This window comes from Eschrichtius robustus, chromosome 19 (assembly GCF_028021215.1).
Source record: "Eschrichtius robustus isolate mEscRob2 chromosome 19, mEscRob2.pri, whole genome shotgun sequence".
Lineage (NCBI taxonomy): Eukaryota > Metazoa > Chordata > Mammalia > Artiodactyla > Eschrichtiidae > Eschrichtius > Eschrichtius robustus.
In genome coordinates this window covers 68,802,836-68,827,682 of record NC_090842.1, presented here as the reverse complement: position 1 = coordinate 68,827,682, position 24,847 = coordinate 68,802,836, and the positions used below count along the sequence as shown (strand labels likewise).

The following is a 24,847-nucleotide window of genomic DNA, read 5'->3' as shown; positions in this document are numbered from 1 at the left end:
CAGGTCAACCTTGTACAATCGTACATCCACCCCGGGGAGATTCCTGACAAGTACCACGTAGGTGAGAAGCTCTCATGAGGTGCATTGCACTTCCTCAACTGTCCAGGGCTCTTGTCAGTTATATCACTGCCAGTGCCTGTGGTGGAAGCCATCTCATTGCTGTTAAGTTTACACGGTGTCTGTCAGTTACTCCAATATGCTCAGGAAAGGTGGACCCCTGCGCTGTCTCTCCTGATCCCTTGAGGGGATCGTGAATGTTCTGAGTGTATTGAAGATCCTCATTTCCTTCCCCATGACGGGGTTCTGAGTGACCATGATCTATCTCTGGCTGAAAGGATCTGAACTGGAATCTGCTGGTGATTACCAGACAAGATTTCCCTTCTTCTTTGACAATGTTGACTGTCACATGATAGCTGTGACTTATTTATCCTGCTTTCAAGTCACCCAACTTTGGAACTCCCTGCCCCATGCTACTCTGGTTTGTGCAGTGATAAAGGCCTGCTGTGGCAGTTTTTACTCTTGGGAGGTCAGTTCACTGTGTCTAATGGATTGAGAATAAATTGGGTTTCGCCAGCCTGAAGGGAGGAACACCTTTTGTTGGCACCAACTTTATGTGCCTCAGAAGGAACAGTAGGATGGCAGAGAACACCTCTCAGTCTAGTTTCGCCTAGTTTGCATTGTTGCCCAAGGCTTGCTAGAAAAGACTGAAGAGCTTTGTGCACCTAATCCTGTGGCCTAGAAGTCAGGATTTCCTGTGAGCCCAGAGTTCATTCTGATGAGGGCACAGTTGGTGTGGAAATCTCCAGTGCTTGTGGAAGCAACATGAATTGGGTCCTTTGTTTCTAGGGAATGTCCCATGTTCCCCAGCACTTTTGAGGGATTTCTGTCTCCTGGACCTGTACAGGAGCCAGTCCCTGATGTCCAGAATCCCATAGGCAAGTATCATTGACTTGGAAGGCTTTAGTCTTTTAGGGCAACATGGGAATCATAGTTGGTACAGAAACACTGAGATAATGGAGTGGGGATGACTGTGGCTAGTGAGAGGATGTGTGCCTATTCTAACGGAGGCATCTGTAAATGTCCATGTGATTTTGGCTGTATGGCATGAACGGTACAGAAATTCTAAGGACCTTCAGACATCTGAGTCTCCTGTGGCCAATGCACTGTCACAGTAAATAAAGGTTTGCAGATTTCTGTACGTCCCTCAGCTGTTGATGTTATGGCCATCACAGGCACAGGTAGGAACCCCAGCACTGACAAAAGGGAGATCCAGGGATCGGGCTTCTCTGACCCAGCCAACATTCCTAGTGACAGTAGTTGATGTGGACTTCATTGCTCTCCAGTTTTTGCTGATATTGAGGCAGGGCTTATCTCCCTAAATTGTGGGGAGAGGGATATGGTAGAACCAGAACAGTTGCCAGATGTGACTTTCCAAGAGGAATGGTAAATATGGATTTTTATGGGGAACATTTAGTTCTTAACATCTTTATTGAGGTATTGTGACATGAAATAAAATGAATATATGTAAAGCGTGTTATGTTTCACCATGTGTGTATATACTGATGAGACCACACAATCAAGATAATGGAGATATCCCACACAACCTAAATATTCCTTGTGTCCCTTTATAATCCTTTCCTTCCAGTCCTTTCTAACCCCCTTTCTCACAATTCACAAGTAATAGCAAGCACTTTCTAGAATTTCATATAAACAGAATCATATGGTATATACTTTCTGGGGAGTGGGACTCTGGCATTTTTCACTAACTATTTTAAGATTAATCCATCTTGTTGCATGTATCAATTGTTTGTATTGTTGAGAATTATTCCATTGTATAGATATACCACATTTGTTTTTTATCTATTCACCTGTTAGTGGATGTTTGGGTTTCCAGTTTTTGACTGTTACAAATAAAGCTCCTATGAAGATTCGTGTATAAGTTATTACTGAATAACATTCCATTGTATGGCTATACCAGTTTGTTTATCCATTCACTGACTGAGGGACATCTTGATTGCTTCCAAGTTTTAGCACTTATCAATAAACCTGCATTATGCATTGTGTGTAGGTTTTGTGTGGGTATAAGTTTTCAATTTGTTTGGGTTCAAGCCAAGGAGCATGATTTACTGGGTCATATAGTAAGAGTATGTTTAGTTTTGTAAGAAACACTCTTCCAAAGTGGCTCTCATTCTGCACTCCCACCAGCAGTGGGTGAGTGTTCCTGTTGCTCCATATCCTCGTCAGCATTTGATGTTGTCAGTGTTTTGGATTTTTGCCATTCACATAGGTGTGTAGTAATAGTATATTGTTGTTGCTTTCATTTGCAATTCCCTAATGATATATGATGAATGTCTTCATATTCTTTTTTTTTAAATAAGTCTTTGATGGCTAGCTTTTTTTTTTTTTTTTTTTTGGCTGCATCAGGTCTTAGTTGCGGCACGTGGAATCTTTTCTGGCGGTGCGCAGGTTCTTCGCTGTGGTGCATGGGCTTCTCTCTAGTTGTGACGTGTGGGTTTTCTCTGTCTAGTTGTGGCATGTGGGCTCCAGGGTGCGTGGGCTCTGTAGTTTGAAGCACGGGGGCTCTCTTGTTGAAGTGCGTGAGCTCAGTTGTTGTGGCGTGCAGGCTTAGTTGCCCCGCGGCATGTGGGATCTTAGTTCCCTGACCAGGGATCAAACCCATGTCCCCTGCATCAGAAGGCAGATTCTTTATCACTGGACCACCAGGGAAGTCCCTCTTCATATTCTTTTAACAGTGTCTTTTGCAGAGCAGAAATTTTAAGTTTTAGTCAAGTCCAGATTACTAAGTTTTCCTTTCATGGATTGTGTTTTTGGTGTTGTATCTAAAAAGTGATTGCCAAACCCAAGGTAACTTACATCGTCTCCTGTGTTATCTTCGAGGTGTTTTATAGTTTTGAGAAAATATTTGTAAAAGGTATAAGATGTGTGTCTGGATCACTTTTTTTTTGGCTGTGCTGCACAGTTTGCAGGATCTTATTTCCCCTACCAGATATCAAACCCATGCCCCCTGCAGTGGAAACAGGGAGCCCTAACCACTGGACCACCAGGGAATTCCCTGGATCACTTTTTTATTGTTTACTTATTTTATAAACAGAATACATAATTTATTACCTATTTTACTATCTCTTAGCATTTTTTTTGTTTAATTAATTTTATTTTGGCTCGCTGGGTCTTCACTGTGGCGTGCAGGCTTCTCTAGTTGCAGTGCGCAGGCTCAATTGCGGTATGTGGGATCTTAGTTCCCCTACTGGGACCGCTGCATTGGGAGCATGGAGTCTTTTTTTTTTTTTTTAATAAATTTATTTATTTATTTATTTATTTATATTTTTGTCTGTGTTGGGTCTTCATTGCTGCGTGCAGGCTTTCTCTAGTTGTGGCGAACGGGGGCTACTCTTCATTGCGGTGTGGGGGCTTCTCATTGTGGTGGTTTCTCTTGTTGTGGAGCACAGGCTCTAGGCGCACTGGCTTCAGTAGCTGTGGCACATGGGCTCAGTAGTTATGACTCACGGGCTCTAGAGCACAGGCTCAGTAGTTATGGCGCACGGGCTTAGTTGCACCGTGGCATGTGGGATCTTCTCGGACCAGGGCTCGACCCTGTGTCCCCTGCATTGGCAGGCAGATTCTTAACCACTGCGCCACCAGGGAAGTCCCTGGGAACGTGGAGTCTTAACCACTGGACCACCAGGGAAGTCCCTGGATCATTTTTTAAAGCCCATTTGTTGAAAAGACTTCCATCTCCATTCCTTTTCCTTTGTTCCCTTTTCAAAGACCACTTGAATGTATTTGTGTGGATCTATTTCTACACTCTCCATTCCAGTTTTTTCCATTTATTGAGATAATAATCGTGTGGCTGTGGGGGGGGGTCTTATTGTCTTTTATTATATGGTTTATTCCATTAATTGATATTCAAATGTTAAGCCAACCTTGCATTTCCTGGGACAAATCCCCCAGATCATGTTGTATAATCCTTTGTGTATGTTGGCAAGGCAGTTTTCTGATATTTTGTTAATGTATTTTACATCTATATAGATGAATGATAATGGGTTTGTAGATTTGGGGTTTTTTAAAAAATATTTAATAAATTTATTTATTTGGTTGCACAGGGTCTTAGTTGCGGCAGGCAGGCTCCTTAGTTGTGGCATGTGAACTCTTAGTTGCGGCATGCATGTGGGATCTAGTTCCCTGACCAGGGATCGAACCTGGGCTCCCTGCATTGGGGGCGCGGAGTCTTAACCACTGCGCCACCAGGGAAGTTCCCACATTAATTTTTATATGTAGCATTTTTATTTTCATCTGGTTCAAAATATTTATGTTTTTAAAATTTCTCTTGTAATTTCTCCTTTTACCCAGAGGATAATTAGCAGTGTGTAGTTTAGTAAGTCTCTTTCTAGTAAATTTACAGGGATGGTATCACAGAGCAGGAGGAATGCTTGTGATTTTTCAGTCAATGGTCCAAGTGTTACTGTTGAAATGGGGAAAATCTGTGAGTTATTTGAAATAACTTGGTTTTTCTTCATAAGATGGGAGACTCTTTTTTCCAGTTTCTCTTCTATTTACAGTATTTACAAGTGTCCTTTTCAATAGGTGGTTGGTTGGGACGTGGGCCCCGTAGCCCCTGCTGATCTGCAGGGACACATGTTTTCTTCAGATCCTGTCTTGTAAATATGAGCTGCCAGGTTTTGTAGTTCAAAAGGGGCTAATTATTCTTTTTCTAAAATTTTATTATTTATTTATTTTATTTATTGTTGGCTGCGTCAGGTCTTCAGTTGCGGCACGCGCGGGATCTTCGTTGAGGCGTGCGGGCTCAGTAGTTTTGGCGCGCAGGCTTAGTTGCCCCGTGGCATGTGGGATCTTAGTTCCCTGACCAGGGATAGAAGCCGCATCCCCTGCATTGTAAGACGGATTCTTTACCACTGGACCACCAGGGATGTCCCGGGGCTAATTATTTCCAAGTTCTATTTTTGAATTAGGTCTCCACCTTCACGTTTAACACCATTGGTAAAATGACATGAAACAGCTGCTCTTAACATCAGTACCTCTGTGACTTCCAACTGTTGAAATTAGGAATTTTTTCTAGTCGGTCTGAAAATCTCCTATAGTTTAAAAATACTTTTGTTTTAATGATTAAATTACTATACAATCGATTTTTCCTGGTCATGGACCACCAGACCAGAGACTCGTAAACCATAGGCATCCTTATTACTGAAACTATGATTAAGAAACGTCACAAGACGATTAACCCCAGTTTCTTTGTTCCTCTCCTCTAAAACCCCCCAACTCAAAGAAACAATTGCAGTGGGTGTCAGACTTGTCTCCCACTCCCTTGATTGGTGCCCTGCAACAAACTCTTACTTTGCTACAAACACTCAATGTCAGTTTGGCTTTTGCTCGGTTACAGTAGGGGGTCTGAGCAAGGGAAAGAGTAGGGGGAGAGGTGCTAAGGAGAGAGATCAAAAGGATAAGGGGGTGGGAGCGCTGGATGTGGGAGACTACTGCAGGACAAGGAGAGGGTGGATTTACAGGGGAATGAGTCTACTTTGTTCCTGCTGAAGTTTGTCGACTTGCTCATTAGTTTTGGCCAAAGAATCTTTTAGTGATGTAACTTTTATTTCAGAATTTAATTTGGAGTCCTCTGCATACTAAGAAAAAACACTATCCATTGGGCCTAAGAACTCTTATTTCCTTTATTTTCAAAGGTGTCTTTCAAATTAACCCTTTTGTTCAAATCAAGTGTCCCCCAGAGTGGCCACTGAAGGCCCAAATCATCCTTAGGATAGTTATGCTATTCAGAAACACAGGCACACGGGACTTCCCTGTGTGGTCCAGACAACCCAGGAAAAAAAAACCAAAAAACAAAAAACATAACTCAAAGGACATCAAAAAAGGTATGAAAAGGAATGGCCTGATCCACCAAGTATCTCAAACAACAGGGAACTAACAACAAAATCCAGGTGTCAAACTGAGAACGAAAAGCCACGAAACTCAACACAGAGCAGAGTTTAGACCTACTGCTGACTTACCACATCTTCACGGACTCAAGTTGCCCTTGAGCAGCAAGGCACAAGGGACATCTGTGGGTACTGCACCTGGTGGAAGGCTGGGGTCTGCGGTGACAGGCAGTGCAGACAGTATCTCAGTGGGACTTCCACAATAAACATAATAGGTTGTAACATAGCTTCTACAGTGGATACATCCAGTTTATCTTGTTCCTTTTGTCCACTGAACATTGATTAGTGAGACACAGGCTCAACAGTAGTGTGAGCTGGAGGACTGATGATACTCAGTGTGGAAGCTCCTTACAACTTCTCCTATTACTATTTTACCTTCTTAATCTGAATTTGTCTTAAAAATTATTTTTTCACTTGCTTTGACACTAGTTGAGGAAATCATACATCTCTCATGCTTAACAGTTAGTAATCTGTCCATCATTTTCAATTTTGAATGAACAACTGCATATCATACAAAGACCTCGGAGAGGACTTTTACCACATTTAGTGAATATCCACTCTTCAGGAAATTCATCACAAAATTTACATTTGCATTTTGCATTTTTCTTTCAGTATATACAAAATATAGATAACAGCAAGTTCAGCAAGAATAGAAAATATTGCCTTTTCAATCTCACGTGTGTATCAGTTTGTCACAAGTGCAAACTCATAACTAAGTTTTAACAGGTTGAACCATTGAAAGGTTTGCAAACTTGTGAACTAACAGTGAATTGAACTTGGTATCTGATACAACAACAAAAAAAGGGAACTTCCTGTTTGCCTGCCTGTAAGGGAGAGTTCTAATTGTCAGGAAGTCACCCCAAAAAAAGCCAGAGCAGGTCTCATATGAGCTTTTGGGAAGTCTGGAATTCAGGAATCGGCAGACTTTCAGAAACAGGCATGTTTAAGGATTGAAACCTATCCGTAAAGGAGAGCGAATTATCACGTCATTTCCTGCCAAGATAGCTTGTGACCTTCTAACCTTCAAAGCCTGGGTACAAAGGGGGCATCCTACTCGGGAGACAAAGGTTTGGGATTCCATGATCCCATCTCCTTGATGGGAACTGATTTATCAAGTCACCTGAAATTGTAGCAACAGTGAATGCACAGGGAGTTGAAATTATCTCTGAAAAATACTTGAAATGAATATTACAAAAAGTTATTAACAGTGATTATGTAGTTACTCAATGAAATTGGGAAAAATAGTTCTAGAGGGCTTCCCTGGTGGCGTAGTGGTTAAGAATCTGCCTGCCAATGCAGGGGACACGGGTTCGAGCCCTGGTCTGGGAAGATCCCACATGCTGTAGAGCAACTAAGCCCGTGCGCCCCAACTACTGAGCCTGTGCTCTAGAGCCAGTGAACAACAACTACTGAGCCCGCATGCCACAACGACTGAAGCCCGCGCCTACAGCCCGTGCTCCACAACGAGAGAAGCCACCGCAATGAGAAGCCCGTGCACCGCAACAAAGAGTAGCTCGCTGCAACCAGAGAAAGCCCGCGAGTAGCAACAAAGACCCAACGCAGCCAAAAAAAAAAGTTCTAGAGAAACATATCTGTTACAGGTGAAAGGAAGTTAAAGTTAAGTTCTCAGTAGCTACAGTTTATTACAGTGAAAGGATACAGATGAAAAGCAGCAAAGGAAGATGGTGCAATAGGACAGAGTCCAAGTGGGACCACATTGCCAGGTTCCAGTTGCCCCCTCGCTTAAGTCTCACAGCATCAATGTGTGACAGCACACATGAAGTATTGCTAACCAGGGAACCTCACACAAGCCTTGGTGTTATCCAGGTTTTTTTGGAGTATCTGTCACACACAGGGACACCTGTGTGGCTGACCTTACTCTCTAGCTTCTCCAAATGTCAAACTGATGCAGAGACCTAAGGCCCCCCCAACCATAAATCACAGTATTAGCATAAACTGCCTAGCACAACCCAAGGACCAGGTAAATAAAGACACTTATTAGTGAATGTATCAAGAGCTTAGAGATTGTCTCGCAGGAGTTGGGCAAATAAGTGCCACACATTTCTTTGGAATGAATAGACTGGACAACTCAGGCCTGTGATGTCATCCTTTACACAGGTGAAGTGAAAATATGCAAAACTTGTCCCTTCGGAATTCTTTTACATTTTACCCTAATCTATGTTCTCAATGTTATTTATGGGTATCTGTATAATGGAAACAGACTATAATGGTGTGCTACTTCACATCTTCCCAAGTCCACACTGGGTGACTTTGAAACCATGCCCCATAGGGTTAACAGAAGCTGGTGAGTAACAGAAATCCTTGAGTTTGTCTTACAGAACCACAGATAAGGGAACAGCTTGTCAAAACCCCTCTGCTGCTTTTCTTGTCCTTCGCAAAAAAAAAAAAAAAAAAACCCTCTGCTTGTAAACTGCCTTCACTGATTAAGCTCATTTTGATTTTTTTCTCTCTTTAGTTGCATACGCTCCAAGCTTCACATGGCCTAAGTAATATCACAAGACTCCCTAACGACCCCTGTAAATAACACCTCTGATGTATGGGTCACTATAGTAAAGGGAGCCCCAGTTGTTTTTTATTTTTTTTTGGCTGCATTGGGTCTTTGTTGCTTCATGCAGGCTTTCTCTACTTGTGGCGAGCAGGGGCTACTCATCGTTGTGGTGCGCGGGCTTCTCATTGCAGTGGCTTCTCTGTTGCAGAGCACGGGCTCTAGGCGCGCGGGCTTAGTTGCTCCACGTCGTGTGGGATCCTCCCGGACCAGGGCTTGAACCCGTGTTCCCTGCATTGGCAGGCGGATTCTTAACCACTGCGCCACCAGGGAAGTCCCCCTAGTTGTTTTTTAGGAACTTAGAGTCAGCTCTAACACACTTTGAGCTAGTTAAGACTGATTGTAATTACCAACCCGTAAAACTTGGCCTGCACAAGTGTTCGATGAATGCCCTTTGGACATCAGATGGCCAAAAACTCCACCCTTAGATCATGCAGAGTGACTCTATTTCTGAACATGCATCCCATGAAGAAGCATGTAATGCAGATACACCCGCACACACCGATCACCTCACCTTTTCTCACACCCTATCACCTTTCCCCTCACCTAAGACCACCCTGTGTCTTTATCCCATAAATAACTCAAGGACCCCAACTCCAGGGAGGTGGATCTCAGGCTTGCTCTCCTGTCTCCTCCCTTGGCTGCCCTGTGAATGAATTTTTTCTCTCCCGCAAACCTTGGTGTCTCAGCGTTTGGCTTGTGCACCTCTGGAAATGCTACCTGGTTTGGTAACAACCTCATGTTCACAGCTTGAAATTGCCACAGTTGGAGTATTTGTACCAGGGAAATTGGCAAACACTACAACCAAGGGTCGATTCATTGTTTTATTACTTGTCTAGACTTAAGAAAGTAACGGGGCTTCCCTGGTGGTGCAGTGGTTGAGAATCCGCATGCCAATGCAGGGGACACGGGTTCAAGCTCTGGTCCGGGAAGATGCCACATGCCACGGAGCAACTAAGCCCATGCACCACAACTACTGAGCCTGTGCTCTAGAGCCCATGAGCCACAACTACTGAAGCCCGCGTGTCTAGAACCTGTGCTCCGCAGCGAGAAGCCACCGCAATGAGAAGCCTGCGCACCACAACGAAGAGCAGCCCCCGCTCGCCACCAACTAGAGAAAGCCCGCGCCCACCGACAAAGACTCAACCCAGCCAAAAATCAATTAAAAAGAAAAGGTAGGGCTTCCCTGGTGGCGGCAGTGGTTGAGAATCTGCCTGCCAATGCGGGGGACATGGGTTTGAGCCCTGGTCTAGGAAGATCCCACATGCCGCGGAGCAACTAGGCCTGTGAGCCACAATTACTGAGCCTGCGCGTCTGGAGCCCGTGCTCCCCAACAAGAGAGGCTGCGATAATGAAAGGCCTGCACACCGCGATGAAGAGTGGCCCCCACTTGCCGCAACTAGAGAAGGCCCTCGCACAGAAACGAAGACCCAACACAGCCATAAATAAATAAACAAATAAATAAAATTAAAAAAAAAAAAGTAATAGAGAATAAGTTAATGAGGACTGTACGGTGGGAATAGCACAAACATTCCACCCAGCAAAGTAACTTCAGAAAAGTCAAGTTCTAACACATTTCTTTTATTGTCTTCTTAGTTATTATAAAAAGGGAAATATCAGCCAACATTCACTACCAGTTGGAAAATAACTACTGTGAACATCTGAGATACACAGCTGGCAAATGAACACATTAAAAACGTTCAGCATGATGAACCATTAGGGAAATGCCATCAGACCACAGCAAGATAACTCTACACACTTTTAAAACAGGTTAATATTTAATACATTTAATATAACAGCCAAGTACAGGTGAAGAATATAGGGGAACTTGAATGCTCCCATACCGTTGATGGGAATGCAAAACGGTACAGTCATTCACTTTAGAATATGAAACCATATATTCATATAAAGGATTTTATGTACATGTTCATAATAAGCTTATCTGTGATAGCCAAACCAGAAACACACCACAAAACCCCATCCTTTAACAGATGAATGGATAAACAGTCAAAGGGTGGTATATCCAAACAGTGTATTTTTCAGGAATTAATAAACTATTAGGGAATTCCCTAGTGGTCCAGTGGTTAGGACTCAGTGCTTTCACCGCTCAGGGCCTGGGTTCAGTCCCCGGTCGGGGAACTAAGATCCCACAAGCCTTGCAGCATGGCAAAAAGAAAAAAAAAAAAAAAAACAGAACTATTCACATCAGCAACTTGGATGATTCTCAAGATAATTATGCACCATGAAAGAAAAAGGCAAATACAAAAGTAAACACATTAAGATTCCAATGATATTAAAACTCTAAGAAACATTAACTAATCGAATGTGAAAGAAAGTCAACAGTAGTTGCCTGGGAGCCCATGGAGAGATGTCAGAAGGTAGATATGGAACTGATGGATGTTTGTTATTATAATGATGGTTCTGTGATTTTACACATACTAAAACTTACCAAGCTGTACATTTTAAGTATATTCAGTTCAGTGCATACCAACTATGTAGCTTGATTAAGTTTTAATAAAAATTGGCTTCACATAAAAATCTGAATCTCCTTTTTGGAAAAGTAGAACTCTGGAAACCAACACATTAACTCCATCAGCTCTTCTTGTCTCATGGGAGGGACACTGTCACAGTAGCAATAAAGACACCCGTCTTTATAGCAATGAAAGGTGTTTCTACTTGAGTTATCCAGAACCTCTTCCTGAGTCATAAATAAACATGCCAGGACTACATGATTTCCCCACTTTCATTTTTTTTTTCACTGTGCAGCAACGGCCTTGAGATAAACAATTTGGAGATGCTATGGGATCCTAAAACCTTTACAGTATTCAGTCTGACACTGACTTGGACCTCAAGAGAAGAGAAACAGCTCTGTACCTCCTAAGGATTTCTGCAAAAACTTTATCCTAAATGGCCATAATCCCTGTACGTTTGTGGATGCAACTTTTTAATTTTCCTAAAGATCCCAAATGACAGCAATTTTTCTTTTTATCGGAGTACAGTTGCTTTACTGGATGCAGCTTTAGAAAAGGCTCATCCCTACTTGTTTGCTTGTCTCTCACTCCCTATTAATTCCCTGAGTGTTTCTGTACCAAATATGGTTCCCACCTGATGTCTCTAATCTAACGCTCAGCAACACCAGCCTACCACGTTGTGGACATTATGGCTCATGGCTCTTTTCCAGCTGGACTTAGAGAACTTCTTCTCTTGAACAGTACTGGGGGTATGATGTGACATCCTATGTGAAAAAGAGAACAACTCATGCTGCTCCAAAAAACAATGGTGGTTCTCACAACTGTCCTCATCTCAGGGTGACGTCAGGACCCACCAAAAATTCTGATATCCAGGTCACAACATTATTCCCACAAAACCCTGCAGGCGGCCTTGGACAACAATGCAAATTAGACACAAACTGCAATGAAAACTATTCTCTGCCATGATACTATCCCCACTGAGGTATACAAAGTTCCCAAACAGGTGACATAGAGCTAGAAAAATCCATCCTGAGTATGACATGAAATAATGCCACTGAAAAAGGTAAACCTCTGTAAGCCACCAGCAGAACCCAGACTGGGTCACCTTGGTCAAAGCTGGTTAAGTCCATGGCCTAGTCAGTTAGACACTAGAGAATGACAACACCCAAGTGCTCAGGCTACTCATGCTTCCCTCCACAGGATGCGAGAGCACAGAGGTCTACCTACCCTGATCACACTGGGGCGACCGCCACTTGGTAGAGGTAAGATGATTTTTACCACAGAAACTCACACTTGACATTAGTCTGGCAAGGGCCCTGCACAGGTTAGAAAGTAGAGTGTAGCTCCTTAAAAGCTTCATATGAACCTGGTACTCACAGGCAATCTACACACTAGGGCTGTTCAGATGTATGGCATTCAACTTCCAGTTGATGACTCCCTCACAGAGTCTATTCAGTATGATGTATTAACTAAGGAGACAGCTCATTCGCTGCTCTCATCTCATTTGAAGGCCTTTCTCCAGTATGAACTTTCTGGTGACGAATGAGGTTAGACCTTCGGCTGAAAGCTTTCCTACATTTGCTGCACTCAAAGGGTCTGTCTGGGCTGTGAAGTTTCTGATGCTGAGTCAGAGCAGACCTTTGACTAAAGACTTTTCCACATTTGCTACATTCAAGAGGCCTCTCTGTAGTGTGAACTTTTCGGTGTTGATTAAGTTGGGTGCTTTGGCTAAAGAATTCTCCACATTCAGTGCACTCATATGGTCTTTCTCCAGTGTGAATTCTCTGGTGTTGAGTGAGGCCAAAGCTTTGGCTAAAAAGTTTCCCACATTCAATGCATTTATAAGGCCTTGCTCCAGTGTGAACTCTCTGGTGCTTAATGAGAGTAGAGCTTTGGCTAAAAAGTTTCCCACATTCACTGCATTCATATGGCCTTTCACCAGTGTGGATTCTCTGATGTTTAATGAGGCTGGGACTTTGGTTAAAGAATTTCCCACATTCACTGCACTCATAAGGCCTTGTGCCTGTGTGAACTCGCCGGTGTTTAATTAGGTTGGAGTTGGACGTAAAGAATTTTCCACATTCATTGCATTTATAAGGCCGTGATCCAGTGTGAATTCTCTGATGTTCACTGAGGCTGGAGCTTTGGCTAAAGAACTTCCCGCATTCACTACACTCATAAGGCCTTTCTCCAGTGTGAATTCGCTGGTGCCGAACAAGTGTGGGTTTGTTGCTAAAAGCTTTCCCACATTCCCTGCACTCATAAGGCCTTTCTCCAGTGTGGACTCTCTGGTGCTGAATAAGTATGTGTTTATAGCTGAAGGTTTTCCCACATTCACTGCATTCATAAGGCCTCTCTCCAGTGTGGACTCTCTGGTGCTGAGCAAGCCTGTACTTGCGGCAGAAGGCTTTACCACATTCACTGCACTTATAGTGCCTTTGTTCATTGTGAAAGGCTTCCACACATTCGGCGTCCTTTTGTGGAGTGACCTGGTGCTGGAGACGGCTAGAGCTACCAGGGAAATTCTTCCCAGCCTCCTGGCATGTGGAAGACTTCTTGGATGCATGGACTGTGTGGCTGTTCATAAAGGCCTTACCCACGTCTCTTCTAAAGAGTTTCTTTCCACTGTGCTGGTGAAATTTCACACCTGACCCACACAGTTTCTGGCCAGGGTTTGTTCCGAGGTCCTCAGCTGGATGCAAACCACCTTCTAAGTCCGGGCTACACCTCTCCCAGGGATAGGCCTCCTGGGTGGACAGGTTTGTCTTTGAAGTATTTATTCGTGGCACTTCTACAAAAACATTCTGCTCAGAAGGTGTCTCCTTGACCTCTGCTCCATGCCAACAACCTGAAAGCACAGACATATGGATGAACTTCATGTAGATTTTGGTAGAAGGAGGCAGCCCCATCACAAATATCAAATATGTGTCTGACATACCAAGGAAATAATCCATGGGACTGTTTTCAGGACAAGGGAGCTGGGGGCAGGTAAGGAAAGGGCAGCTGTGCAGGACTGGGCCTCTCCACGTCACAGAACAGGGAGGACTCACCAGGCAAAAGACACAAGGATGGGGTCGAGCACACAGAGGAGCTGGGGTCCACCACTCACTCCTCCAGGAACGGTTTTCACCAGGGCCTTGGTTGCTGGTGACACGTGTGCTGTATGGAAAGCTGTGTCCAGGCCCAGCAAAATCCGATTGTCACTGAGTAGCTGGTGTTCAAGGACTATTTTGAGGATAGGTGCAGAACTCATGACACGTTAAGTGTAGGCCAATATTGAAAAGCACAGAGGAGTTAGGATGGAGAGGACCAATGTGGAGTGGAAGACAGAGAAGCGAGGGATAATCCTGGGTTCGAAGTCAGAGTAGATACGACAGGAGTAAAGTGTCAAGAATGGGTAGGAAAGACAGAAATGAGGTACACAGTCACTGTCCTTGGCACCAAAACAGTGCTGGGCACAGGACATGTTCCTGATATGACTTGAATCCAACCATAATATCACATCCTTCCCCTGATGCCAATCACCAGACCCAGGCTCACTTTGAGCCCCTCATGTTGTGCCTGGAATCATGTCCACTCTGTCATGTACCCAGGGTTCTCCTCCCAGCTCCACTTGGACAACATGGGACCTAGAAAATGCAAGTCCTAAGGGAAAGACAGGACAGGTGAGCGGTCAGTACTGGCCCACAAGGGCAATCAATTCCAAAACAATCTCAGGAAAGAAAAACAGTATCCCATATTGAATCTTTGAGAAGAATATCATAGCAACAGCCAGGTGGACCCCACAAACAGTGACCATGTCGGGTCCGAGCAATTCCTGGTACAGTCAGGCCCCAGGAAATGACAGCCAGAAAAGGGCAGAACCTGGAGTACAGAGGTGGCATGGGTCTACAGTCAACTTAGCAGGGAGTGGCTGAGACTAATGAAACCCGCTGGACTAATTCCAAGTCATTTGACACAGAAAACCTTCAATGAAAAAACTTCAGAGCACTTGGCATTAGGGCTACTTGTGAAAGGAGGTCATATACACACTCGGCCATAGCACCGACAGCACAGATGACAGGGAAGCAGTAATAGAGATGTGCCCACTGTCTAGCTGTGAAAAAACAGACTTGCCTTTGGAAAAAAGGGGAAAGGCAGAGACCTGCCCAGGATGCTGGGATAGGTGTGAGGGCCTTACCCAATGATGCAACAAGTGCAAAGGTCTCCAGCATGACATCGCGGTACAGGAATCTCTGGGCCTCATCAAGAAGCCTCCATTCCTCCTGGGAAAAGTACACAGCCACGTCCTCAAAGGTCACAGAGCCCTGTGATGACAGGGACAGATGTCTCCATAAGCAGTCTCTCTCCCCAGGATCCTGTAAGTACCCCTAACCCATACTCACTCTGGGTTCATCATCCTCCCCAGCTCCCTAACTCAGAGGGCACTGGTACCGAATAACTCTTCGTGCTTCCTTGAGCACTAGGTACAACTCTCAGCAGCAACAGGCAGGTGGACAGATAGATGCCATCTAAGCTGTGGGCCTGGTATGCAGGGCCCCCTCCCTCTCCTGTGAGACAACAGCCTGAGAGTCCCCAGGATCACGTCTCCTAGACACAAACAAACTTGGGCTCATTGTCCTCTCAAACTCCTGGTATGAGGGCCCTGGGGCATCTTGGTCACACACCTTCCCCACATGCATATTACTCACTGGCTAACTCCTCATACATCTGATCCCCATCACCACCACCCGGCCCACGAAATTGGCATGTCTCCTGGCTCCTCACATACCCTTCTGCACACGGCATCAGAAAGTGCCTGCCAATGCAACAGGATCCCACCGTACCCCAACTCTCCACTGGCGGTTCCCCAGCCCTGTTCTGAAGGCTTCCCCACCAGGCCTTGTTCCTAACTTTAACCTCGGTCAAAACATGCACATCTAAATACGCCTGGTCAGGTTCCACTTCTGTGTTCCTCACTATGTCTCTTCACCAATTAGAACCTTGTCCGTAAAACACCCATTCAAAATCCACACCCACTTGACACACCTAAGGTAAACTCATCTGACAGAAACTCCCCAAGTTCCACCACAAAAGCCTGGTGAGTGCATAGGAGGAGGAATAACAGCAGCCTGACTTTGCTATCACTTCACCTCCATTTCTGCTTTCCCTTTGCATCAATTTCACAGCCACTCTCCCATGAAAACCTGGGCCACCTGCTGGACTTTCACCACCCCCTTCTGTGCCACTGATGATCAGTCCTGTTCCTTGAATGTCTTTGTGACACCCACAGCCCCCCTCTCCTCCCTTGTCCCCTAATGCATCCTGAAGCCTCCCCCAGCACTCTAGATCTGCATGTTCAGCTGTCCACTTGTCTCCTATACTTGGGAGTCACTGAAACAGCTGAGACTCAACATGGCCAAAACCCAAATCCTAATACTCTCACTAAAAAGGATTCCTACCACTGACTTCTGCATCTCAGTTTGATGGTACTTCCACACTTCCACATGCAAAGGGAAAAAACTGGAGTCATCTGTGACCCCTCCACCTTAGAAAACCTGGTCAGCCCCTACTTTAAAAGCAAATCCAGAAGTCAAGTGTTTCTCCTACCTCCACATCCACCCACCCTGTCCAGCCACAACCAATGCTTATCTGGATGACTGCAACAGCCTCCTTGATTATCTCCTTGTCTTCCTCTCCCCCAGTCTGTTCTGCACTCTGCACCCAGGGGTAGCCTTTTAAATCCTAAGTAAGATCACTTTTCTTCTCTGTTTCAAATATACCAATGGCTGCTATCACTCTCAGAACAGACTTCTGAGAGTACCATTCTAGGTGCAACTTCTCAAAGTACCACTCTAGGCCTGACTCCGACCCCCTTGCTCTCCATCCTCACCAGACATTAACAGAGACCTAGAAGTCCTAGAACACTCCCGTCTCACTCTCATCCCCAAGCATTTGTACATACTAACCCCTGTACCTAAGACAACCTTTCACATCTCAGTCCACTGGCTGCCAAAAATGGGTATCTGTCCATATAACCTCTGGCCTGGACTTAGAAACTTGGGCTTAGGGTTTCTCTAAGGTCTTGAGATACCAAGGCCAGGAAGGGTGGCAGCAAAAGAGTTCCAGGACACCTGACACTCACCAGTGCAGTGTCCATAAGTGGTTCTGCTGAATGTGGAACCTGTAGGAAGAGCAGGGCCATGTAACTTTAATTCCCATCAGCAACATAGCTGAAAAAGAAGATTAATGAGTGAACCGTTTAATACTGAAGGCAAAGATAAATGCTCAAGGGAAAAATAAAGCATGTAAAAGAGAGCAGAAAATGTTATAGAGTTGTGCCATAAAGTCACGTGGCTAACTTGAGAAAAGGCTTTCCAGAAGTGGGACAAACAGGTGAAAATCCTCTCTATCAGAGTCATGCCTGGTGTGTTTGAGCAGCATCCACGAGAATGGTGTGACTGGAGCCCAGTGAGCCAGAAGAATAAGGGATCGTGTTGGTGAGGAAGTGGTGTTGGCAGGCCATATAGCACTGTTAAAGCCCTGAGCCATAAATATCAAAATTTAGTCTCATTTTATGTACATGTCTGTTTCTGACACTTCCATTTGTTTCCCTTTTTCTGTTTGTCCCTTGCCAATAACAGATTTTTCTCTTCCCATAGCTTGTACCTGGCCCTAACAGGTGGCCAGGAGTTCTTATACTTCCTTTTAAAAATTTTACTCTGGTTATATTAAAAAATTATTGTTTTATATAAAATTCCAGCTTACATAATCCATAGATTAAATTCCGATTTGAAATTACTATAACACTGTATAATTTAAGAATATGTACTTTTAATACTTATCCATATTCTTTGGTGTTAAATTTTCCATAAATATTCAGACAGATTATCTGTAATTTCCTACATGCTTTTCTCTCCTGTGGAAGAGAACAGAACCACCATTTTCTGACTATGCATTCAAAATGAATCTCTGATAGGGGCTTCCCTGGTGGCGCAGTGGTTGAGAATCTGCCTGCCAATGCAGGGGACACGGGTTCGAGCCCTGGTCTGGGAGGATCCCACATGCCGCGGAGCAACTGGGCCCGTGAGCCACAATTACTGAGCCTGCGCGTCTGGAGCCTGTGCTCCGCAACAAGAGAGGTGGCGACAGTGAGAGGCCCGCGCATCGCGATGGAGAGTGGCCCCCGCTCGCCGCAACTAGAGAAAGCCCTCGCACAGAATCGAAGACTCAACACAAATAAAATAAAATAAAATAAATTAAAAAAAAAAAAATGAATCTCTGATAAAGGGGTTGTTCCTAGAATCAGTAAAAGTGCTTGGCCTCCAGCAGTTGGGGATAACTGGACCTCATTTTGGACTCTTTAAATTTAAGAGAAAGGAAACAAGCTATAGGACCTGACCTCTATTCCATCCTCATTATAGAGACATGGAAATATCTTCTTGAGCTCTTAATATCCTGCTAGGGTTTTGAAGCATTATGACTTTTTATCCTTACAATGATTCTTTTCAGCCCCCTTAAAACAAGTATTTTAACAAAATATTTTAATCATTTTCTCTTACAAGATCACCAGAGGAAAATGATTTAACAGTAAAATAAATATTAGTGGAAGAGCACAATCTCTTAAAACACTAAAACCCTCTGTGTGTGTGGACTGTAAAAAAGTAAGTTTATGTAAGGCATAAGTGTGTGTCAAAATATAACTGTGAAATAGCTTAAGTATAATTTTCATTCAAAGAACTAAGTTAAAATTAGTAACGGAGCAAAACAAGATGAGTAAGTGGAAACGTTAATTTAAATACAATAAAAATTTTAACATATAAACTAGACAGATGTGTGCTTTATATACTCCAGAACACATCGCAAGTATGGCTACAGTACTAGTGCTTATAGATACAGAAAGCAAACCAAAAAAAAAAAAAAAAAACCAAACAAAACCCAAACAAAAAAACCATAGGCAAAAAAAGGCCTTCAACAGGAAAACGTACAGACATTTTACTCATGTATGCATATCTACAGAATACTGCACAAAAAGGAAAATGGATACCCTGCATGAAAAACATGGATAAAGTCACACCATGTTGTGCAAATGAAGAAAAACACATAATACTTATATGAGTCCATTCATTAAGTTTTAAAACAAGCAACCGAAACTAAACTGCAGCCGTCAAATATTTTCCACATAGTTGGCAAAACTATCAAGAAAAGCAAGGAAACGCTTACTTTAAACAACAGACAATACCTTAACTTTGGGGGGATGGGTATAATTGTTTTGAAGGACCCCACTGGCGGCTTCTGGGGTCGCATTTTTTGACCTCAGCGCTTAACAGATACTAATTTTAGAGCTGCTTATTCAACTGCATGTGTAAGTTCTGTGCAATTTTTCTCCACGCAGGTCATGTTTTAAAATCCGGAAAACCAAGGTTTGGGGGCACGAATAAATATAAATATAGGACACGCGCAAGAAAAAATTGGTAAGATCAGAAACAGTGCAGAATGAGAAGAGTTGGGGGAGGGCCCTGAGGGCGCATTTACCTGAATCAGACCCATCAGCGCGGCCGCCGCCAAGGGAGTCTGTGTGCGAAGGTGGGTCCCGGGCGCGGCGGCCCCCGTCCCGGCCCCGCGATAGAGTCAGGCCGGATGGCGCCCACACCGAGCCTCAGACCCGCCTCAGAGCCGCCTCAGAGCAGCGGGCGCAGCAGCTTCCTGGTTCCCTGATCTCGGGCTGGCCCAGCGTCCTCAACCTCACCACCAGTGACCAGATCCGAGTTTACAAAATGTCGCCGGCGATCCACGCCGGAAGGCCCGCCCAAACGCCGTCCTCCAGACGGAAGTGCCTCTGCCCGAGTCTTCATTGGTCCAGTGCCGCTGACGCGCGGCGCAGTGCTTTCAGGGTAATGTAGTTCACAACGCTCCCGTCCCCGGCAAGAGGCGGTGCCCCCCAACCTCCAGGGAAATGTTCCGCCTCACCCGGAGGGTTGCTGGGAAGTACAGAGGCTGTGAGCGCGGGGCGGGGTTTCACGTTTCTTAAAGGGGACGCACCCAGATTTCCTTGAAATGTAGTCTGTGCTGATCACAGAGAGGTACAGTGACATTAATATTTCAGATGTTCCCCAAACCGGCGAAACCAAATGGGCACATGATTCCGGGTTGTCGCTCAGACACAAAGTGCATCCATGCTGAGCTGGAGTCCAATAAACATTGTCTTGTTGATCTTCCAGTACATGTAGGCTGAAGCTTTAGACTCAATTTATGAGCCTCACTTGTTAGGTCAGGGTCAAGAAAGTAAAGACTTCATACAGGGCCATGCCGGGCAAGACAGAGGAAGGATATGGGGCGGCCAGAAGCAGGTGGACCAGGCGCTGTGTGTCTGATTCCCTCACAAAAAAACGTAAAGCCTGTTACACTGTCCCATTCAGGAACCGACACATATTTCTTACTCCACATTTTAATATGTATTCAGTTCTTCTCTAGAAGCTAAGATCTACCTATCTGAAAAGAAGAGGGACTTACCATATGCAACTTGCTGTCTGGAGAGTGACTCATAGCTTATTTGGAAAGGGGGCATCTGAACCCAGAGATAAAGGATTGGATTACATGATCTCCTTTCCTTGCTGGGGAGTCAATATAATTTCACCTGCAAGTGCAGTGAAAATGCATGGAGAGTTGAGCTTATCTCAGGAAAATATTTGTGAAATGTTGAAATTGCTGAAATCAATCATTATTTAGTTATTCAAAAGTGGTGGCCAAAATAGCTCTTGGCCATGTGAACGAGGTTAGGATCTCAGTGAAGACTGAAGGAACACTGAAGTCTGAGAATGAGGGAATGAAGCTGAGCGCGTAGTTACACAGGAAACTTGGCTAATCTGTGGATATAGCTCTCCAAGTTGTGATTTATCATTTATTTATTCAAATCATTTTTTAGTATACCAAACAATGCCAGCTTGAAGGGTGACATAGAGAGAGCAGATATCTTTGCCAGAATGCTAAAAACAAACAGGGCATCTGTGCCATCATATTTATACCCTCCTTAACAAGCACTCATTAAGTGCCTACTCCATTCCAAGCACTATTTTGGCTGCATGGGACCCATCAAGATCCAAAGAGACAAAGATCCCTGCCCTCATGAGTCTGACTTTCCGGTCAAAGGAGATGGACAGTAAAAATTAATGACAACATAGTCAATTACATAATACTTTTATGTGTTATGAGTGTTAACCAAAATTTCAGAAATGAATATCTGATTGAAATTAAGACGCATTTATTTGGGGCTTGTTAGGACTGCAGCCTGGGAGACACAGTTTTGAGAAGCACTAAAATTGTGGTCCCATGGACTACAAAATGGAGGAAGGTTATAAAGGCAAAAACCGGAAGGCCACGGTTAGTTCCATAAATTGTTTGTGAAGAATTATAATTGGAGCTGTCATGAAGTAAGGGTGCTTGTAAAGCAAGGATTGATTGGAGTCGGAAATGTCTGCGTAGTTACAAGGGGGACTCTTGAGACCGCAAGGCTGTAGGTAGCAGATATTTTAAAAATGTCTAATGTCTGCCATCAAACTGAACTTGGGTCTACTCGCCCACTGTGCAGCAAAGCTGATCTACTAACACTGGGTTGTGGTGAAGGAAAGTACAGTGTTAATTGCAGGGTATCAAGCAAGGAGAACAAGCAGCTCTAGCTCAAAAGACCCAAACTTCCTGACAGATTTTAGGGACGGGCATTTAGAGGGTTGAGGGGTGCAGCTCGTGGACTTTCTTCTGATTGGTTGGTGTTGAGGTAAGAGGGTGATGTTTCTGGAATATAATGGTTGTGGTCAGCATCCTCCACCTGGGTGGGTGTCTAAGTTTCTGCAAAACATCTCAAGTATATGTGTCAGGTTATGTGTGTGTGAAGGTACCATGTCACTCATTAGACATCAGAGAATTCATGCTGGAGAAAGGCCTTATGAGTGTTTTGATGTAGGAGATTCTTTTGTTGCAGCTCCACACTCATTAGACATTGGACAAATCCCACTAGAGAAAGGCCTTATTAGTGCAGCTAATGTGAGAAATTTTTGTAGTAAAACGCCAGATTTGTTACACACCAGCAAGTTCATGTTGATACAAGGTCTTATAAGAACAGCGAATATGGGGGACTTCCCTGGTGTGCAGTGATTAAGAATTCGCCTGCCAATGCAGGGGACACGGGTTCGATCCCTGGTCCCTGGTCCCTGGTACAGCAACAAAGACTGAACGCAGCCAAAAAAAAAAAAAAAGAACAGCAAATATGGGAACTTCTTTACATATAATTCTGGCCTCATTAAACATTGTTGAATTTACACTGGAGAAATGCCTTCTGAGTGCAGTGAATGTTGGAAAGTCTATAGCCAAAACTCTCATTCATTTGGCTCCAAAAAATTCACACTAGAGAAAGAACTTATGAAGAAAGCAAATGGGGAAAGGACTTCAGCCAAAAGTCTGCTCTGATTGGCGCTGTGAAGTACATATTATGTACTTTTGGGTTTTTTTTTTTCCTTCTTATTGTGTTAAAACACACATACGTAAAATTTGCTATCTTATGTATTTTATTTTATTTATTTTTTTAAGTGATTTTTAAAATTTTATTATTTATTTATTTATTTATTTTTGGCTGCATTGGGTCTTCGTTGCTACACGTGGGCTTTCTCTAGTTGCGGTGAGCAGGAGCTACTCTTTGTTGCACTGCACGGGCTTCTCATTGCAGTGACTTCTCCTGTTGCGGAGCATGGGCTCTAGGCGCACAGGCTTCAGTAGTTGTGGCACACGGGCTTAGTTGCTCTGTGGCATGTGGGATCTTCCCGGACCAGGGCTCGAACCCGTGTCCCCTGCATTGGCAGGCGGATTCTTAACTACTGCGCCACCAGGGAAGTCCCCAGTTTGTGTCTTTTTGTGAATACCTTACTTCAGTTATAATAATCTCAAGATTCATCTATCATGTGTCATGTTTCAGAATTCCCTTCCTTTTTAAGGCTGAATAATACTCCATTGTATGCATATACCACATCCTTATGCATTCATCCATTGATGGACACTTCCCTAGTTTCCATATTTTAGCTGTTGTAAAGAGTGCAGCTGTGAGAATGACTGCACAAATATCTCCTTGAGATTCTGCTTTCAATTCTTTTGGGTGTATAGCCAGAAGTGGAATTGCTGGATCATATGGTCATTCTATTTTTTTTAATTAATTTATTTATTTTATTTATGTATTTTTGGTTGCATTGGGTCTTTGTTGCTGTGCACGGGCTTTCTCTAGTTGTGGCGAGCGGGGCTACTCTTTGTTTTGGTGCGTGGGTTTCTCATTGCGGTGGCTTCTCTTGTTGCAGAGCACGGGCTCTAGGCGCGTGGGCTTCAGTAGTTGTAGCACACGGGCTCAGTAGTTGTGGTTCGCGGGCTCTAGAGCTCAGGCTCAGTAGTTGTGGTACACGGGCTTAGTTGCTCTGCGGCATGTGGGATCTTCCCGGACCAGGGCTCGAACCCATGTCCCCCGCATTGGCAGGCAGATTGTTAACCACTGTGCCACCAGGGAAGTCCCGGTCATTCTATTTTTAATATTTTGAACTGTTTCCTTTATTGGCTGTACCATTTTATGTTCCCATCAAAGGTCCACAGAGTTCCAGTATCTCCACCTCCTCTTCAACATAATTTTATTTTCCATTTCATGTTTAGTAGTAGCTATCCTAATGAATGTGTAGTGTCTCATTGTGATTTTATTTAGCATTTCCCTAATGATTAATGATCACATACTTCTTGGCCATTTGTGTATATTCTTTTTTTTTAAAATTACTTAATTATTTGTTTATTTATTTTTGGCTGTGTTGGGTCTTCGTTGTTGCGTGGGCTTTCTCTAGTTGCAGCGAGTGGGGGCTACTCTTCGTTGAGGTGCGTGGGCTTCTTATTGCAGTGGCTTCTCTTGTTGCAGAGCACAGGCTGTAGGCACGGACTTCAGTAGTTTTAGCACGCAAGCTCAGTAGTTGTGGCTCGCAGCCTCTAGAGAGCAGCCTCAGTAGTTGTGGCGCACGGGCTTAGTTGCTCCACAGCATGTGGGATCTGCCTGGACCAGGGTTCAAACCCGTGTCCCTGCATTGGCAGGCGTGTTCTTAACCACTGAGCCACCAGGGAAGTCCTGTATATTCTTTTTTAAAATGTCTATATTTGCCCCTTTTAAAATCAGGTTATTTTCTGATTGTTGAGTTGTAGCAGTTCTTTATGTATATCTAGATACTTACCAAATATATGATTTTCAAATGTTTTTCTTCCATTCAATAGGTTGTCTTTTCACTCTGTTGATTGTGTCCTTTGCACAGAAGTTTGTAGTTTTATCGAGTTTTGCTTTTGTTTCCTATGCTTTTTGTGTCAATGCCAAGAAGTTATTTCCAAATCCAGGATCACGAAGCTTTTTTCCTTTGTCTTCATCTAAGAGTTTATGGGTTTATATCTTACTGTTAGGTCTTTGATCCATTTTGAACTCATTTTTGGGTGTGGTGTAAGGTAAGGGTCCAATTTCATTCATTTGAATGCCGATATCCACTTTCCTACAATTTGTTGATAAGACTTTTCTCCTCCCAGGACTTCCCTGGTGGTCCAGTGGCTAAGGTTCCACGTTCCCAATGCAGGGGGCCCAGGTTCAATCCCTGGTCAGGGAAATAGATCCCACGTGCTGCAACCAAGAGTTCAAATGCCGCTAGTAAAAGATCCCACATGCCTCAACGAAGATCCCACGTGATGCAACTGAGACCTGACGCAGCCAAATAAATAAATAAAAAATAAATATTAAAAAAAGACTTTCCTCCTCCCATTGAATTGTCTTAGCACACTTGTCGATTATTTGATCAAATATATTGGCTTCCAGT

The 24,847-nt window shown here is 43.9% G+C and overlaps 1 protein-coding gene across 4 annotated transcripts; it reads right to left on the bottom strand.

Annotated features, from left to right (window-relative positions):
- Nucleotides 1-10,097: 10,097 nt before the first annotated feature.
- On the bottom strand, nt 10,098-19,765 carry LOC137753888 (zinc finger protein 304-like). 4 transcript variants are annotated; one of them, XM_068529325.1, is made up of 5 exons: nt 19,518-19,765; nt 17,128-17,215; nt 15,184-15,310; nt 14,054-14,228; nt 10,098-13,851 (listed from the first exon to the last, which is right to left on the bottom strand). In XM_068529325.1, exon 5 carries the CDS (start codon nt 13,586-13,588, stop codon nt 12,473-12,475), a length of 1,116 nt encoding a protein of 371 aa, XP_068385426.1. In that variant the 5' UTR covers nt 13,589-13,851; nt 14,054-14,228; nt 15,184-15,310; nt 17,128-17,215; nt 19,518-19,765; the 3' UTR covers nt 10,098-12,472. The 4 variants fall into 4 exon arrangements, with proteins under 4 accessions (XP_068385426.1, XP_068385427.1, XP_068385425.1 ...); XM_068529326.1 differs by having other exon boundaries at nt 14,054-14,214; XM_068529327.1 differs by having other exon boundaries at nt 13,626-13,851.
- Between the last annotated feature and the right edge of the window lie 5,082 nt (nt 19,766-24,847).

Bases quoted from the DNA above. Each gene is read 5' to 3' on its own strand.
- LOC137753888 (XM_068529324.1), bottom strand. The intron at 15,311-17,127 runs GTGAGTGTCAGG...CTGTCATCACAG, and splicing joins CACTTATGGACACTGCACTG to GGCTCTGTGACCTTTGAGGA. The intron at 13,852-15,183 runs GTAAGGCCCTCA...CTGTGCTTTCAG, and splicing joins TGCACTTGTTGCATCATTGG to GTTGTTGGCATGGAGCAGAG.